This window comes from Marmota monax, unplaced genomic scaffold, assembly GCF_021218885.2.
Source record: "Marmota monax isolate L192 unplaced genomic scaffold, Marmota_monax_Labrador192_F-V1.1 WCK01_AAM20220418_F8-fsc00013, whole genome shotgun sequence".
Classification (NCBI taxonomy): domain Eukaryota; kingdom Metazoa; phylum Chordata; class Mammalia; order Rodentia; family Sciuridae; genus Marmota; species Marmota monax.
The window spans coordinates 118,116-136,019 of NW_026692202.1; the positions used below are offsets into that span (position 1 = coordinate 118,116).

At 40.3% G+C, this 17,904-nt stretch overlaps 1 protein-coding gene across 1 annotated transcript in view; it reads left to right on the forward strand.

Moving 5' to 3' along the window:
* The first annotated feature begins 4,184 nt into the window (after nucleotides 1–4,184).
* The window catches only part of Slc22a16 (solute carrier family 22 member 16), a 49,731-nt gene continuing 36,011 nt past the window's right edge, over nucleotides 4,185–17,904 (forward strand). The window contains exons 1-2 of the mRNA XM_058574995.1: nucleotides 4,185–4,360; nucleotides 11,348–11,827. Coding sequence (XP_058430978.1) covers nucleotides 4,308–4,360; nucleotides 11,348–11,827 — 533 coding nt within the window. The 5' untranslated portion in view covers nucleotides 4,185–4,307. The remainder of the gene's footprint in view (nucleotides 4,361–11,347; nucleotides 11,828–17,904) is intronic.

Consider the following 17,904-nt stretch of genomic DNA (forward strand, 5'->3'; position numbering starts at 1 on the left):
CTCTTTGTTCTCATACTCAATGTGCATCAAATTGCCTTTTAAGTTGACAACACACAAAAACACACACACACACACATATTAAAATACTGTTGGTGGGGCAGTTCTTAGAAAGACTTACCTGAGTTTGACACAATTTGCTGGGCCTCAGATTTCCTTTCTTCTTTGAAGTTCTTTCCCATGGGCTATGATTACCTTCTCATTTCTTTGATGATGTTTATTGCTTTCACTACCTCAGAGGGTCTGAGAATTGTAGGTTTTGTATTTGAAGGTGGGTCCTCCAGACTTCATCATAAGAGGGAAACACTACATTCACTCAAATCCACCTTGCCATACCACCTGCTTTGAGGAACCAGTCCTTTCAAAGCTGCACCAGGCAGAGCCCTCAGCAGGTGTGAAAGTAAAACACACCAGGAACTTGTAGGAATTTTTTAGGGAGGTTGGGAAACTAATGGTTTGAAGTCACCAGATTTATGTTCCAGTCATTTCAATGGTATCTCTGTAAAACACAGCACTTTTTATATAAGTAGTGTCAGCATCATGGTTATTAGTTGTGGACTTAAGGTAAGACAAGACTGAGTTTTAACCTAGCTCTACAACTCTCAATCTTGGACAACCTGAAATAGATTACTAATTTTCTCTGAGACTAATTTTTCTTATCTGAATATGACGATGAGTACAGTATTGATTTTAGTCATGAGAAGTAAATGAGGTAACATTTGTTTGTTAAAGCTTGACAAAGTTGTGCTCACTCTCTCCCCCTGTCACAGGTTCTTCTCTGTGCCCCCCCTTCTCTCTCTCTGTCTCCACATACACACACACACACACACACACAAACACACACACAGATAAATACAGATGTAAATATATGTATGGGATGACATCTTAAACTCATTTTTGCCCATTCACACAGAGTAGACACAAGCAACTTAACATATTTATTAAATGAAGAACCAAATCTTACAAAAATCCACTTCCTGAAACCTTCTGTAGGCTTCTACAGCAAGTGACCAATTGCAGTTGCTTGAAGGAGCTACAGAGAACTGGAAGCTGCAGGGTGGAAAGCAGGTGGGGGCAAGATGGGGTCAGGAAATAAAGCCCTTTTAAAAGAAAGGCTATCACAAGAGCAGTGATGGCATTTGGAGGAGACAAAACCCAGGATGAGCTTTGCCCCTCAGCTGACCCACCCTTCATCCTTCACTTTGTTTCTCTTGGTGTATCGTAGCTGACAGGGTCAGTGAGGCAGGCTGTGGTTCTTTTTGAACTTGTGCAGCATACCCCATTTAGTGCTCCTCCTATCAGAGGGTCTGAGACAGTGGTGGCAACAGCAGCCCCCTGCAGCTTCCTGACCTCCGGGTTGAAACTTGGGTGGTGTGACCTTACTCAGGTTATGGGCCCTGATTTCTCCTCTAGCCCTTCCAACAATATTGAAAATAAATAATTCCCTTGCTTATATCCCTTTCTGCTTGACATATCTGGAAAAGTTTCCATTTCCAGTGCTTAGCTCTAATACATATAGAATATATGAAGCAAGCATATTAAAAAATGGTTTTACAATGAAGTAAATTTATTTCATCAAAAATATATTCAGAAAATTATAAGATTTCTATGTTAGTCAGCTTTTTGTTGCTGAGAGCAAAATACTAGACAAACTAGACAAGAACAACTTTGAGGAGGAAAAGCTTATGTGGGGTCCATGGTTTCAGAGGTTCATGGTTGGTTGATTCTATTGTTCTGGGCTCAAGTGAGGGAGAACATCAGGTGGAAGGGTGTGGTGGAGAAGCACTACTTATCTCATGGAGGCCAAGAAGCACAGAAAGAGGGGACAAAGGGCAGCAGGGAAGGCACACCCCCAATGCACCTCCTTCAGCCATGTCCCACCTGCCTGCAATTACCATCTGGTTATTCTATTCAAACTAGGATGGACCATTATAGTTCTCATAATCTAATCATTTCACCTCTGAATATTCCTGCATTAATACAAAAATTTGGGGGGACATCTCATATCTAAACCATAACCTATAGAGGTATGATAATTATCACAAAGGTGTCACTAAAAGCTGGATGATGAAACTTGGGAGACATGGTCTCCTTCAATACTCACATCAAGGAGGCACTATCATTACCTTCAAGAGAACACTTGGAGAGTTAAATGACTCATATAAGATCACATACCCCATAGGTGGTAAGTGGAGGTTCTGACTCCAGAGCCCACTTTTTACACTGGGGAAAATAGTTGGAATTTCAATTAGTTGGCATCAGGGATCAAACATCAAATGAAAACTGACCAGGATCCTGTAGGATTAGTAGGACTTAACCAGAAGTACCATAGGGAGGGATTTCCAGGCTGAGATCATGATGTGGGCAAAGGTGTGGTGGTATGAGTGAGTGCCATCCTTCATGGAGACTGATGGGTCCTGCAATCTGGGGCAAAGGGGCTGGGTGGGAGCATGACCCAAGCTGAGACCTGAGAGTAAACAGTAATCCAGCCCCAGGAGGCCTTGGAGGACATGGTGAGGAGATGAACTTTTACTATTTTAAAATCCTTGAAAGCCAAGGATTTTAGAGAAAGCACTCTAGTAACCAGAGGCATGAACAAATGATGTCCAGTAGAGTTGGGAATAAAGGTCTAAGACAATGAGAGACGGGCAGGCTGGAGAGACCTATAGGTGTGTGTGGCAAGAACAGAAATCATCTACCTTCACTTGGTTGACTGTCTACCTTGACATCATTTTCCTATTCCAAGGTCTTCATTAATATGACTTTATTATTTCAGGGAATTCTTGCCCATGAAGAAGGAGGTTATAAATTCCTTGCTGTTCATTTCAGGAACATCCCCAAGTAATTTCAATGAACATCAAACGGCTCAACTTTTCAATGGAAAATGTGAAACCAGTTTACTCCCTGGGACCCTTGTAAACCCCTTCCTCAAAATCCACCCTTTGCTATGTTCTAAACAGTCCTAAGAGTCCTAAACTCTTAGATCATGATCCTTATTGAATCCCAATCAAGTCTCTCCATTGAATGACTTCTGAAACCAGGCTCATCTGTCTTTGCCCTCCCCTCTCTGAGCAGGGAACAGCTCTCTCTTCCTACACAGGGCTTAGCTTTATCAAGTATTTTTGCTGATATTTTCTGGTTTCTAGTCCAGGAGAATGAACATGTTCAATTAAGACAGTGCATATAGGGGAAGAAGAGAAGAAGACCCTGGATACAAAATGCTGGGGACATTATCATTTGAAGTCAGTGGAGAGGTATCTAGGTATTTTTCTATGGTTAATTAATACTAGCATAAATTCTATCCAGATTCTCTGGTCTTGGGAAGTAGGGCTTTGAGAGAGAAAAAGAAGGTCATTTGGAGCTGGAAGCGTTCAAGTGGGTAGGACACTGTGCTAGGTGTGTGTGTGTGTGTGTGTGTGTGTGTGGCAATTGCTTCAGCATGGAGGCAGGGGCATGATAGAGGGGATGGGACAGGAGGATCCTAGGGGGAGTAGAGTATACTAAAACACTTTACTCTAGAATTTCCCCAGGCAGGCTCTGATTGGGCTCTCCCGAGGAAGGTCTTAGACTTGATAACTGTAGCAGACACTCTGGCCCCAGGAAGAACAGAGTCCACGACAATCTCTATAGGACTCTTTCAGAAGGAACTTTGTCAGTGGCCATCCCTCTTCTACCACATCAGATCGCAACACCGGGTCTTCATGGTAACTTTGAAACAAATATTTATATTTTTAGATTTCTATTCTTTTGAAAAAATAGGTTAAGGATTAGTGATTAATATTAATGAAATTAATATTATTGATTATAAATTACACAATTAATATAATAAATTCTAGATTATTATTTTCAACCTATTTTAATGCACCTTTGTTAATTTCGCTGAAAAACTCACCGAATTGAAAACTTTGGATTTACTGGATTAAGCACGAAAGTTTGAGAGCCAAAGTTGTAAGGTGTGTCCTGCTGAGAACAGTTACGTTCTTGCAGTTCTAAGACCCACCCAGGGTCTCTGCATTCCCAGCCTGGGCGACAGGTCGGGTGACCTTCTGCTAGGCTCCCGAGCCTCCCTGGAACGTAGAGGCCACGTGGATACTGAGTACTACGGGTCACACGCAGCAGTGGGGAGGGCGTGGGAAGAGGAGGAGCTGGGTCGAGGGCAAGAGGGTGACCACAGGCTCGGTGGACCCAGGGCGCTGCTCAGGAGGCGGGGGCGGAGGGGAGAAGCCAGAGGTGCTCAGAGGGACCTGGCGTTTGAGCAACGCAGTGAGGACCAGAATCTGGCCCCACGCGAGTCCGGGAAAGGTTGCAACATGGGGGTCCTCAATTTGGAGCTGATTTTTGACCATATGGGGCACTTCGGCAGGTAGGGAGGAGGGGCTGGGGGAGCTGGAGCCACGTGGGTGGAGGCGCCGGTGGGGTCGGTTTCTTTCCGTTGCAGCTGCGTTCTCTGCTCACGTACCTAAAACTTCTCCACTCCCCTTTCCCGCGGTGAAGTCCCAAGACCAGTGACCCTAAGCCTGGCCCAGAGCAGGGCTTGTCCCCTGGGTCTCTGGCGGCCTTACCTTCCTGTAGAGAACAAAGAAGCTTTGGGGCTCCCCTGGGCCTGGTGGGTGAGGGGCCCGCCAGGTGTGCCTGCTTGCCTGCTGTGGAACAGGTCTCAGCAGGCGGGGGGTCACAGAAGTAGTGCTTGTTCCAGGACGCACACGTCTCTAACTGGCCCAACCGGCTCCTCCATTTTCTCCTGTGACTGCCTTCCACATTCTACTGGGTAGATTAGGGTCCCCTCTGTGCCTGGCAGGTAGGTATTTCCCAGGAACATCCGTTATTCGTTGCCATTTGTAGAAACCTAACCTGTGCCAGGTGCAACGTGCAGGATACTTTTACAGACACTTCTTCATTTGATGCCTATAGGGACTCTGCACAAGAAATGTTGGGATCCTTATTTTACTGATTGTCAGACAGGCTGGTGGTGATCACATACTGCAGATACCGTGTGTTGGAACTTCAGTTTTAACTCTCACCTGTTCTCTTTTCATTTGTTAAGTTGATTTTTAAAAATTAAATATTTGTATGAATGTATGTATGCATTCACTTAAAGGAAAATGCTCCTCTTTGACCCAGAATGTTTTGAGAGGAGAGGCAGCTGGTGAAGGGCCCCATAACTTGATGGCTAAAGGTTTGGGGTTGACTCCAAAGCCTGGCCTGACACTTCGAATGTGATTTTGGGAACACTTTGTTTCTCCATTTCCTGTCTGTAAAGCTGGAATCATCTAATTCCTGATTTCCTTTCCTCTCAGGCTTTGTGAAAAGATGTGTGGGCTGTTCTTCAGGGTAGAAGGTAGCCTAGAATTCTGCACAAAGGAAGCATGGGGGCAGAAGGAGGAGGCCCCAGTTCTTCCCTGCTCCCTCTTGATAGTTACCTTATTGAAGGCTTCTTCTTTAATCCTCACTACAGCCCTATGAGTTTGGCACACCCTAGTTTTAGAGATGGGAAAACTAGGGCTTCTGCCTCAGTCGTCTAATAATTGCAGAGCAGAGTTGGAGGCTAGTCCATTGTCCTTCACAGCCCATAGTCTCAACCACAATGCTATCCTGGGAATAGTATGGAGATGAAGACATCAGCTCTGAGGTTGAATGTCTGAGTTCCTATCCTGCCTGTAACCTACCATACATCAACTATATGGTCTTGAGCATTTTGTTGACCCCTTCCTCATCCATAAAATGAGGATAACAATAGTACCTGAAATGATTCCAAATAATAGTAGAAATGTTCATTGTGAGGATTCCACATGCAGCCTGTCATTCTCATGGTAACTCTATGAGGTAGGTGGTACTGATAATACCTTACTTTCCCTATGTATTCCAGGGATTTACTAAGTTGATCATATTAGTTTGTGTTTGGCTAAGGTTGCTGTATCAAAGAGATCCTTCAATTGAAAATTTGTTTCTCCTCAGTTACTGTCCAGGGTTGGATCTGTTCCACTGGATCACTCAGGGATTCACGCAGGGGGCAGCTCTGCTATCCACATCTTGGGGCTCCCTCTATGGACAGTGCTCCCATTGTCCTCACCCACAAAGTCAGGCATGGCTCAGTGTGGTAGAAGAAGGGGTAAAATGGATTTGAGGAGACAGTTCTTAGTTGGCTGCAATAATGTATGGAAAAGTCTTATTCCCTTAGTTCCCAATAGGTTGTGTCTGTTATTGTTCCCTGTGTCCCCATAATGGCGGGCAGAATTGACCTCGGAAAAGTGGCTTATAGGAGGGAAAGGATAACAAGCCAATGCTTACAGCAGACTGTGAAATTAGCAGTATCCAATTTTTCTCTATTTGCTCTAATTGGTCTTTCTATTGTTTTTAATTTAAATTTATTTTAATGGATACATAAATGCATAAAATTGTACAAATTTGTAGAGTACCATGTCTTTATTGTTGATAAGTAGGGAGGTTATTGTGTGTGAGCATTTAGTCTTCTCTTAGGGAAACCTAGGTGAAAGTGCCAAATGGAGAGCCCTACTACTTGCCTCTCATGTCTTAGTAGGTGTTTCTAAGAGCAGGAGGCACTGTCTTAATCCCCTTTAGGAGAGGAAAGCAGACTGTGAGCTTCTCAGCGTGGAGCCTCTCCAGGGGATGAGACTAGTTAAGTACAAAGCCAAATGCTTCGGGTCAAGCAATACATGCCTGCCATTTGCAGGTACTGAGTTGTATTATTTGCTGAATTGAAATTTGGAGAGGGGGAGTTAAGGAATTATATGCATCATACATGATTTGTGCTGCAGTTTCAGGTATATCCAAGTGAGAGTGATTATAGAATATCTCTTAGGCCTAAATAGGATTTTGTTTTAAGTGGGTCTGATGCCTGAGGCCTTTCTTGCCATGATGAGTAGCAGATAGATGCTGGTCTACCACCTTCAGTGATGATTGGCATCAGGGCTCTCAATATGTTTTAGATCCTAGCAATGAAGACTCCATGCCACTCTGGCATCTTCCAGGCTGTATACATGCTTTTACCACAATTTCTTTAACCAGTTTCCTGTGAATGGGCACTTAAGTTCCCAAAGTTTTGCAGTCACAACAGCATTAAAAATTAACTTACAAATTACATGTGGGAACATTGGTACTGACTACTGGTAACTTTTAGGGAATTCAAGTTTCACTAACTTCAAGGGCAGATGGTTCTGATATCTTGTAGCAAAGTAGTGACACTCAGGTGCTGTATTTACAAAAAGAAAAAAAAAACTATTGAAGTTCTGTTAAGTTAGATTAGCTTTCCATTTTACTTATAAGACTGATTAAGCAAAGATTGGTGAGTATATTTTGGCTGGCCTACAAACATTAAAATATGTTTATGATTAAATGAGATAACAACTGTGAAAGTGCTTAAACTTTAAAACAACAACGTAAAGCATTAGTAGAATGTGTGAACTGGTGAGGAGTGGGAGATGACAGGCCCATCTAGAATCTTCCTGGTGGAAGCAGAGCTGTGTGGATGACTGCTTTGTGACTGACTGCAGTATCTACCCTGATGGAATTTCACGTCAACCTTTTATGGGATTCTTTTGCTTTTTGGTTTGGTAGAGAAATAGGAAGCATTCACATGATATTTTTTAAAAAGTCAACTCCAGTTACACATTGTGGTTCTAGAAGAGAAGGAAACACAGGGAGAGGAAATGAGCAAATGAGAAAGGAAAAGTGAGGAGCGTAAAGGAAAGATAGGACTGAGAGAAGCAGGTGGTGAAAGATAAAGAGGTGCTGAAAGTAGGTGATGTGTGTGAAGGGAAAAAAGTGGAGAGAAAGGAGCACAGAACAGGCTAGAGGGCTGGGCATGTGGCTCAAGTGGTAACGTGCTCGCCTGGCATGCGCCGGGCGCTGGGTTCGATCCTCAGCACCACATAAAATAAAATAAATATGTTGTGTCCACCAAAAACTGAAAAATAAATATTAAAAAATTCTCTCTCTCTCCCTTAAAAAAAAAAAAAAAAAAAAGAACAGGCTAGATCAGCAGGTCTCTGAGGTCCATAGTCTTTTCCCAGTGATACCAAGACATGAGCTCCCTTCTTTGTTCTCATTCTTCTGTGAATGTACAGTAGTTTTCCATAAGTCAGTTGACATTCAATAACACATCATATTGAATGTAGGTGCAGATAGAGAAACCAATTTCTTCTATTTTAATCTAGGGAGTTTCATTTTGTTTTGACAACTATATGTTAGTTAATGTTACATGCAAAGAGTTTATTATTATTACATTTAAATGGATTAATAAATATTTTAAAATTTCTCGTGTTTTGTTTCTAATACACACCCGTCTTTTTGTGGTGCTGGGAATGGAACCTAGGGTCTCACACAGGCTAAGCAAGTGCTGTACCCACTGAGCCACATCCCCAGTCCTCTAATACGTAAATATTGGTAGATATGACCTGTGTTAAGATATGCCCCTTAGTGTCCTCAAAATTTCTAAAAATATAAAGCTTCCTCAGATAAAAAAAAAAAAATAGATTGGCAACTGTTGGGCTGAAGGATGCTCAAAAGAACCTTCCATTGAGAGGGAGCATTGAGATCTGGTGGAGTGGGCAGGTTTGCCGCATAGGAAGGGTGATACAGACCACATGTGTTAACTGTGCAGTTTTGCTTCAGTCTGATCTGACAGGAAGTATTTTCTACTTCCTGTTACAGTGGTTTTAAGATAATAGTGATCATTATCTGAAATGGTTCTGTTGTCTAGGAAATGAACCAAAGGCCTCTTCATGCAAGGCAAGCTGTTTACCACTGAGCTACATACCCAGCACGGTTTTCAATCTAATAATTCAGTTGTCTGCTCATAGGACTTGTCTGACTCAATTCCAGGGATTTGAGTTTTGTAGGACAATTCCAATTTTATATATTCTACCCTTCTGTCCTGTGGTCACAGTTGTCCTTGTGAGATAATTTTTATTTCAGAAAATATGTCATTATTGGATGGAGTCTGTAAATTTGGAGACTTTACATTGATTTAAAAAATTTTTAAAATCAACCTTTTATTTAAGATAATTTTAGACGTACAGAAATGTTGCAGAGATACTATGGAGAGTTCTTGTATGCCCCTCACCAAGTTTCTCTCATTATTAGCATCTTTACATAGTTGGCAATTTGTCAAACATATTTAACAGTTTATTATTAATGGCATACAAATTTTATCTGAATTTCACTAGTTTTTTCATGAATGTTCTCTTCCTGTTCCAGAATCTAGTCCAGAGTACCACTGCATGTGTATTGCATTTAGTTGTCATTTTATCTTCATCTCTTGGGTCTTTGGAAGTTTCTTTGTATTTTTTTTTAAATGATCTTGACAGTCTTTAGGCATATTGGCCAGGGAACCAATAGAATGACCTTCAATATGGGGTTGTTTTCTCATGATTAAACTAGGTTTACAGTTTTTGGAAAGAAAAGCACATAGTCTTTGGGGAGCCAGGGACAGTTCTATCCCCATAATGTCACTGGGATGTTAACTATAATCACTTAGTGAAGATCATGTTTTCCATGTAAAGCCACCGTTTCCTTCTTTTTCCTACTCTATTCTTTGGAAATGAATCACTGTGTCTAGCACACCCTCAGGGAATACTTCCCAGAGAGGAGAAATATCTACAGATAATAATTGGAATTCTACTATAAGAAAGATTGGTCTCTTTTCCCATTTTATTTATCTGTTTAATCATTTCTTTATGCTACTGTGGTATATTTGTCAGGGTTATCCAGAGAAACAAAGCCAATGGGATATCTATATACAGATAATAGATATAGATAGATGGATAGATAGATAGGTAGCTCTATTTATGTATATTGTTGCTCAGTTTTCATGGGGGTTGGTTCCAGGAATTGCTGAGGATACAAAATATGTGGATACTTAAGTCCCTTAAATAAAATAGTGTAGACTTTACATATAATCTACGTATAGCCTCCTATACTCTTTAAATCTTTTATACTTATTATACTTAATACTAAGCAAATAGTTGTTATACTGCATTGTTTAGGAATAATGACAAAAAATATGTATATGTTGGGTACAGATGCAGGTTTTTTCCCCTGCATATTATCAACCCACAGTTGAATGAATTCATGTGTAGCATCTATGGATATGGAGATAGTCTATCTATTGTCTGTCTATCATCTATCTGTCTATCCATCTGTCCATCCATCCATCCATCCACCCATCTATCCATCCATCCATCTACCTGTCTGCCTGCTGGCTTGCCTACCTGTTTATCTACCTACCTACCTACTTACCTACCAACCTACCAACATACCTACCTATCTATTTATATAACTATCTCTGGGGTTTATTATAGAAATTGGTTCACATGGTTATGGAGGCCAAAACTCCTAGGCTGTGGGCAAACTGGGGAACAATGGCAAGCTTGGAAAACCAATGCCGTAAATCAATTCCAGATCAAAGGTCTGAAAACATGTGGGCTGATGATATAAATCTGGGTTTGGGTTAAAAAACCCAAGAACTAGGAGTGCTGCTATCTCCGGGCAGGAGTATAGATGAATGACCCAGGGAGAGTGAATTTGCCCTTTTTTTGTCTTGCTTGTTTGGTCTATTCAGGTCCTCAAGTGATGGGATTAAGTCCACCTTCATATTCACTCCACTGACTGAAATACTAATTCTTCTGGTAACGCCCTTATAGAGAGAGACATCTATCAGTAATGTTAAGGGCCTCCCTTAACCTTGATGACAAATAAAATTAGCTATCACAATATGGATTCATACATACTTATTTTTTACTTTGGTATATACTACCCTGTTTCTTTTGTTGCTCAGATTGTTTCAGCTTTGGTTGGCCCTTGAGAGTTTTCTTCAGGTTGGTTCCTTTGTCTCTTCCACATGTCCTCATCCTTTTGTTTTTTGAGTATTTATTTCATTATTTTCTGATAGTGTAAGATACTCTGGGCTTGTCCCCTGTCTTGGTCTTAGATCATCCTTTTTTTTATGGCTCCTTTCTTTGAAGAATGATATTTTGTTTCTGTTGGCTTGTCATTGCTTCTCTGCTTTCTCTGTAGACAGATCTAGGAAATATATTTACTGACCCATACATACAAACATACCTACAATTATTTCTATATTTGCCCATCTGTATATCTTAAGGTCAACCTGTTGGAGATCCTTCGTATTTTCTTGTATTCTTTTTTTTAAAAAAATATATTTATTTTTTAGTTTTCTTTAGGTGGACACAACATCTTTATTTTTACGTGGTGCTGAGGATTGAAACCAGTGCCTCATGCATGCTAGGCGAGCGCTCTACCACTGAGCCACCACCCCAGCCCTGGCTTTCAGCCCTTAGGCAGACAGAATAACTAGCTTTTCTTCCCTTTACAGATTACAGATATTCCTGTATTTTATATGTGCCTACCAGAATGTCTCTTGTGGTATCCACTACGTGTCTACTATATTCATGTTGATTACCCCAGAGTATACCTGCAAGCCGCCAGGAGAAGTGAAACGGGCTGTATTTCAGAATGTCTCTCATTGGAGGTTGGAAGAAATCTTGACCCTGTTGTCCCCAGGGCAGAAAGATCACATTTCAGTGGAGCTGCAGGATGGTGAGATCTGGGAGCTCACAAGATGTAGCAGGATCTGGAGGGAGAACATGTCGCATTTGGACTATGAATACGATGGCTATGAGCATAACATTTCTTGCTCTGATGGCTACGTTTATGACCGGAGCAAGTGGGAAAACACTGCGGTGACCATGTGGGATCTGGTCTGTGACCAGAAATGGTATGCGGATATGATCCAGCCCTTCATTATGCTTGGAGTCCTGCTGGGAGCAATCATTTTTGCCTACCTTTCTGACAGGTAAATGGAAATACTTAAGATTTTTGCATCAGTGTGGGGTTTATTTTTTCTGTGATTTTTTAGGGGACTCGGAATTACTATGTTCAACATTTCAGTCATTTTCATACTTTCTGTCTAAATACTTTACTGATCCATTATTTACTGATTATTATGTATTTAGGGATACAGAATAATATAGTATTAAGGGTTCTGTAGATAGTATATATCATGGTTCTACTGCTTATTAACTGTGGCCCTAGAAAAATTGCCTTACTCATCTGTGTTTCAGAATCTTAGTGTATGTATAAGCTTGTGATGAAAAGAAAATCACTCACCTTAAAGGGTTATTGCAAAATTGATATAGAAGAAAGTTTCCTGGAACATATAATTACTTAATAGATACCAGTTGTTATTTTGAATTAATTTCTTTAAATAGACTTGTTTTTAAAGAAGAGTAGCCTGGTCCAAATAATATCTACAAAACTGAAGATATGATATATTATCTTATCTTAGTCTCTTTATGCTGCTATAACAAAATACTATAGACCAGGTAATTTATAAAAAATAGAAATTTATTGGGCTGGGGTTTTGGCTCAGTGGTAGAGCGCTTGCCTAGCATGTGTGGGGCCCTGAGTTTGATCCTCAGCACCACATGAAAATAAATAAATAAAATAAAGGTATTGTGTTCAACTACAACTAAAAAATAAATATTTTTAAAAAATATTTAAAAAAATAGAAATTGATCTCTCAGAGTTCTAGATGCTAAGGAGTCCAAGATTAAGGTATCAGGAAGAGTGGTGTCTGGTGAGTGCTGTTCTCTTCTTCCAAGATGTCTTGTTGCTGTGCTTTCCAGAGGAGACAAATGTAGTGTCCTTATATGGCAGAAGCAATGGAAAGACAAGAGAGAGCTCCATTCAATTTTGAGCCCTTTAATAAGGATGCTAATTCCATCAATGAGAGGAGATCCCTCATGACTTACTCACCTTCCAAAGGCCATACCTCTGATTACTGTTACATTGGGGATTCTCCTCCATGAATTTTGGAGGAGACATCATCAGGCAAACCATATGACCATATTTTAAAAACATTCTCATTAAAATAAACATATAAATCTTAAAGCAAAGTTCATCTCTGTATACACATGGACCATACTTCAAGTATCTAAATTACGGAGATTAATCTATATGGTCTCTACAGTTGTGAATTTTATAGACATGTGCTAGGCACTGGGGACCAAAAGACAATAGCTTATGTCAGAAATTCTTGCCTTTGGGGTATACCAGTTTAACAAACATGTCCAGAGAAAAATTGTAGGCTTTGTTGTGATCAGAGCCGTGCATCTTATAGAATGCTCATAGGTGTTATGCATTACTGTTTTCATTTTGTAGGCTACTGTACAAATAATTTCTTGGGGTTTTTCTGTTGAAATATGTTCAATGCCTAACACGTGAGACTAAAAAATATTTCAGACACATGTATTAAGTGTACTAAATAAATGTACATTTACTATATGACAAAAGTGGGACATATAGTCCTTAATTTTATTTAGAAGAAAAAGAGACCTAGAATAGCCAATGCAATTCTGAGCAAAAAGAGTGATTTTGAAGACATCACATATCTGAACCTGAAGAATACTACAGTATTCTACTGTAGAAAAAACAGCATGGTATTGACATCAAAATAGACAAGAAGATCAATGGAGCAGAGTTGAACCCACACACTTAGAGCCATCTGATACTTGACAAAGGTGACAAAAATACATGTTGGAGAAAAGATAGCCTTTTTAACAAATGGTGCTTGGAAAACTGGATATCCCTATGATGTGTATAAGAATGAAATTAGATCCCTCACAAAATTCAAATCAAAATGAATCAAAGACTTAGGGGGGCTGGGGATGTGGCTCAAGCGGTAGCGCGCTCGCCCGGCATGTGTGGGGCGCTGGATTCGATCCTAAGCATCACATAAAAATAAAGATGTTGTGTCCCCCGAAAACTAAAAAATAAATATTAAAAAAAAGACTTAGGAATTAGACCAGAAACCTTGCAACTGCTAGAAGAAAACATAGGGTCAATACTCCATTATAGAGGTACAGAAATCAACTTTCCTAACAAGATCCCTAAAGTTCAAGAAATGAAACCAAAAATAAGCGGTATGCCATGAAATTAAAAGCTTCTGCTGAGAAAAGGAAACAATTAAGAATGTGAAGAGTGGGCTGGGATTGTGGCTTAGTGGTAGAGTGCTTGCCGAGCATGTGTGAGTCACTGGATTCGATTCTCAGCACCATATACCATATAAATCAAATTTAAAAAATTATTAACAAGTAATAAAAATATTAAAATGAAAAAAGAATGTAAAGAGAGCGCCTCCAGAATGGGTAAAAACTTTTTACCAGCTACTCCTCTGATAGAGGATTAATATCCAGAATATATAAAGAACTCAAAAAACTCAATGCCCAAAACCCAAATAACCCAGTCAATAAATGGATGAAAGAAACAAATGAATTTCTCAAAAGAAGAAACACAAATGGCCAACAAACATATGAAAAAATGCTCAGCGTCTTTTAGCAATCAGGGAAATGCAAATCAAAAGTACACTAATATTTCATCTTACTCCAGTCAGAATGGCAGTTATCAAGAACACTAATAATAATAAATTCTGAAGAGGATGTGGAGAAAAAGGTACATAGATACATTGTTGGTAGGACTGCAAATTAGTACAACCACTCTGGAAAGCAGTGTGGAGATTCCTCATAAAACTAGGAATTAAACCACCATAAGACCCAGCTCTCCCACCCCTTGATGTATGTCCAAAAGATAAAAAATCAGCACCTTCAGTGATGCAGCCATGTCAATATTTATAGCAGCACAATTCACAATAGCCAAATTATAGAATCAACTCAGGTGCCCATCAGTAGATGAACGGACCAAGAAAATGTGGCACATAGACATATTGGAGTTTTACTCAGTCATAGAAGAAGAATGAAATAATGGCATTTGCCAGCAAATGGATGGAAACGGAGAATACCACGCTAAATGAAATAAGCCAGGCTCAGAAAATTAAGGGTCAAATGTTTTCTCTCTATGTGGAAGCTAAAGCAAAATAAGGAAAAGAAGGCAGTGGGGGAGGATTGTATACACAAATATATTTGGAAGTAGAAGAAGTGATAGAAAAAGGAGAATGGGAGGGAGAGAGGAAGGAACGGAAATGGGAAGATGCCAATCTGACCTGCTGAACTAAGGTTGCTCGCGTGAAATTGTGGTGACACAAATAAAACAGACACAATTTACCTTTACACAAGCTTCAGGACAGCTTCCCCCCACTCTCAGCCTCAGGCTCCCCCAAAGGGAGGGCAAGAGAAAGTCACGAGAGGCTGATGAGAGAGAGAGTACGTTTGGAAGTGAGCCTTTTTTCGGGGGTGCTGGGGGTTGCTGGGGGCGTGTGACACACTGTTCTTACTTAGAAAGTTCTATCCATAAAAGGGCAGAAGGGGTAAGATTACAAGGGACCAGGTGAGTGTTACTCAACCCCAGCAGGTCCACCTATACCTGAAGACCCACCTTGCTATCTGAGCTGGGACAACGCCCAAGTCACCATGAATGTCGTGGTTGGTCAGAGCCTCGGGCTTCAGGACTGGAAGGCATGGTCATTCAGAGTGGCTCTCCACAGGAAGAAATTTGGAATGAGATTAACAAAATCATGTTATATGCATATACAAATGTACCAAAGGGAATTTCACCTTTACATATATGTAGAAAGTATCAATCAAAAAATAAAAAAAGGAGCAAAAGGAAGATCAGTAAAGGAGGGGAGGAAAAGTGGGTGGTGGGGGAAATGAGGGTTCTTTGCATGTTTGATTCTGTCAAAATGAACCCAACTACTATGTATAAATATAATTCTTTAATAAAAAGTGAGATATAACAAACTGTTTAAAAAAGAACTCAGGGCTGGGGTTGTGGCTCAGAGAGCACTTGCCTACACAGGTAAAGTCCTGATTCAATCCTCAGCACCACATAAAAATAAATAAATAAATAAAATAAAGGTATTGTGTCCATCTACAACTAAATAAAAAAAAAAGAAATATGTTAACTGAAAGAAAATTGAGTTCCTTCATATTTAAACTTAGGATAGTTATAGAAACATGTTGAGTGCCTACTGTGCACCAGTTAACTTTGCTAGATGCAGGGCTTTATATTTTAAAAGTCCTTGAGAAGTTGTAACCACAAGTCAGTTCCCATTTGTTTGTGTAGCTCAAATTAACATCACTTGGGAACTCCAAAAAAACCTTCAAACTAAAAAAATCATTTAATGTGGTCCCTGATTGGCAGTGTCTTAAGACCTATGAAAGAAGGAAATTAATGTACTCCCAGGAAAACTTCTTGAGAGGGACAGCCTCCCTCTGGCTTCTCCACTTCTATATCTTGCTGGGCATACCAAGACTGCAAGTCTATGACCACTCTTTTGCACAATCAATTCTTAGAGTTGTTCATGCAGTCGATAACCTTAAAATATGAGATTATGTTCTCTCTGTCATAAAGACTAGGCTGCTAACTGCTTGCTGTAAAAGCAGTGAATTCCTCAAATCCAGTGTTCCTCTTTATTGCAACCTAATACATGTGTGAGAGGTGTGGGTGTCACCTCTGCATGGCTTATAGGTCAGGGGAACTGTTAGGAACATGCAAATGCTTGATTGCTTTCTGTGATGTTGTAAGCAATAAAGTCCTTTTTTTCTCTGACCCAGAGGTTTTCTGTCAGCTCCATTAAATAGCAAAAGGTTAACTTATTAACTTAGTAGAGCAAAATCAAATTTGAGACTCTTTGCTTATAAGTCCTCAGCCTGAGAGGATTCTTAGGAACTATTTTTCGTGGTATATAAATAGTTTAGTCTAAACCAGAACACGTAATTAAAGGTACTACGAGTAAGAATCAGCAGAAGCAATAGCTATCAGAAATGAACTTCTATACAAAGACTTTACTGGAATTATCATGCACAAATAATAAAACATATATTGAGCATCTTTAAAGAAATAAAAGATAAACTTGAAAATATCAATTAAAAACTGGAAGTTGTATTAAAAATGACATAAAATTGAAGAATACCCAGGATATCTAGAAATACAAAACAAGTGAATAACAAATCCTCTGTATAATTTTAACTATCTACTATACACAGCTAAAGAAAGTATTCATGAAATGGAAGATAGCTTACAGAAAAAAATATCAATAATAAAACTCAGACAAAGAGATAGAAAATAAGAGAAATTAAAGTTCATATACGCAGAGAGAAAAAGCCTGAAACATTTAATATTAGAAATTAATCAATGGAATGTACCGCATTAACAGATTAGAGAACAAAATTTATATGATTAATTCAATAAATACAGAAAAACATTTGATAAATTTCAAAATCCTCTCATGATAAAAACTAAAAAGAATACTGTTAACCTCATAAAAGTTACCATAATAAGATTTAGGAGGGAGATCCAAAATGGCGGCGGGCGTGGAGAGATCAAGTCTCTGACCTCTTCAGCTGCGTGGGCATAGGGAGTCGTAAACCGTCTAAATGCTGTTTGCTCAGGATCACTAGGCAATGCTGAGCTGACGTGGATCTGGGGTGTACAGGCTGGGCCCCTCAGAACACACACACTGAGCCCGGATCGGCTGCATTCAAGCTCCGGTTCGCCTGCTTCTTGTGACTCAGCACTAACGATCCCGCTGAAATAACTGGTCGGCCCTTCTGAACTTACAGAGGTAAAAGCCAACCGAGCCTTCATAGGCAGTGGCCACAGGATTGAAACGGGGCTTGGGAGAGACAGTCAGGACCCACCCGTTGCATTGGTCACCCGGCAAAGGGAACGAATGGTCACCATTTGCATGGGATACCACCTTGGCAGAGAACTGACGTCACGGGCGGAGGAGATAACTTCATTGAAACCAGTGCGTCAGGTGTGTAATGCCCTAGCCATCTCTCTCCACACAGCGGGGAAACCTTAAGGGCCCCTCCCAGCTCTCCCGTAAGGGCCCCTCCCAGCTCTCCCGTGAGCGCGATAGCCAGACCGAGGGAATCAGGAGTGGCGCGGGACTCGCGGCGCGGAACTCCC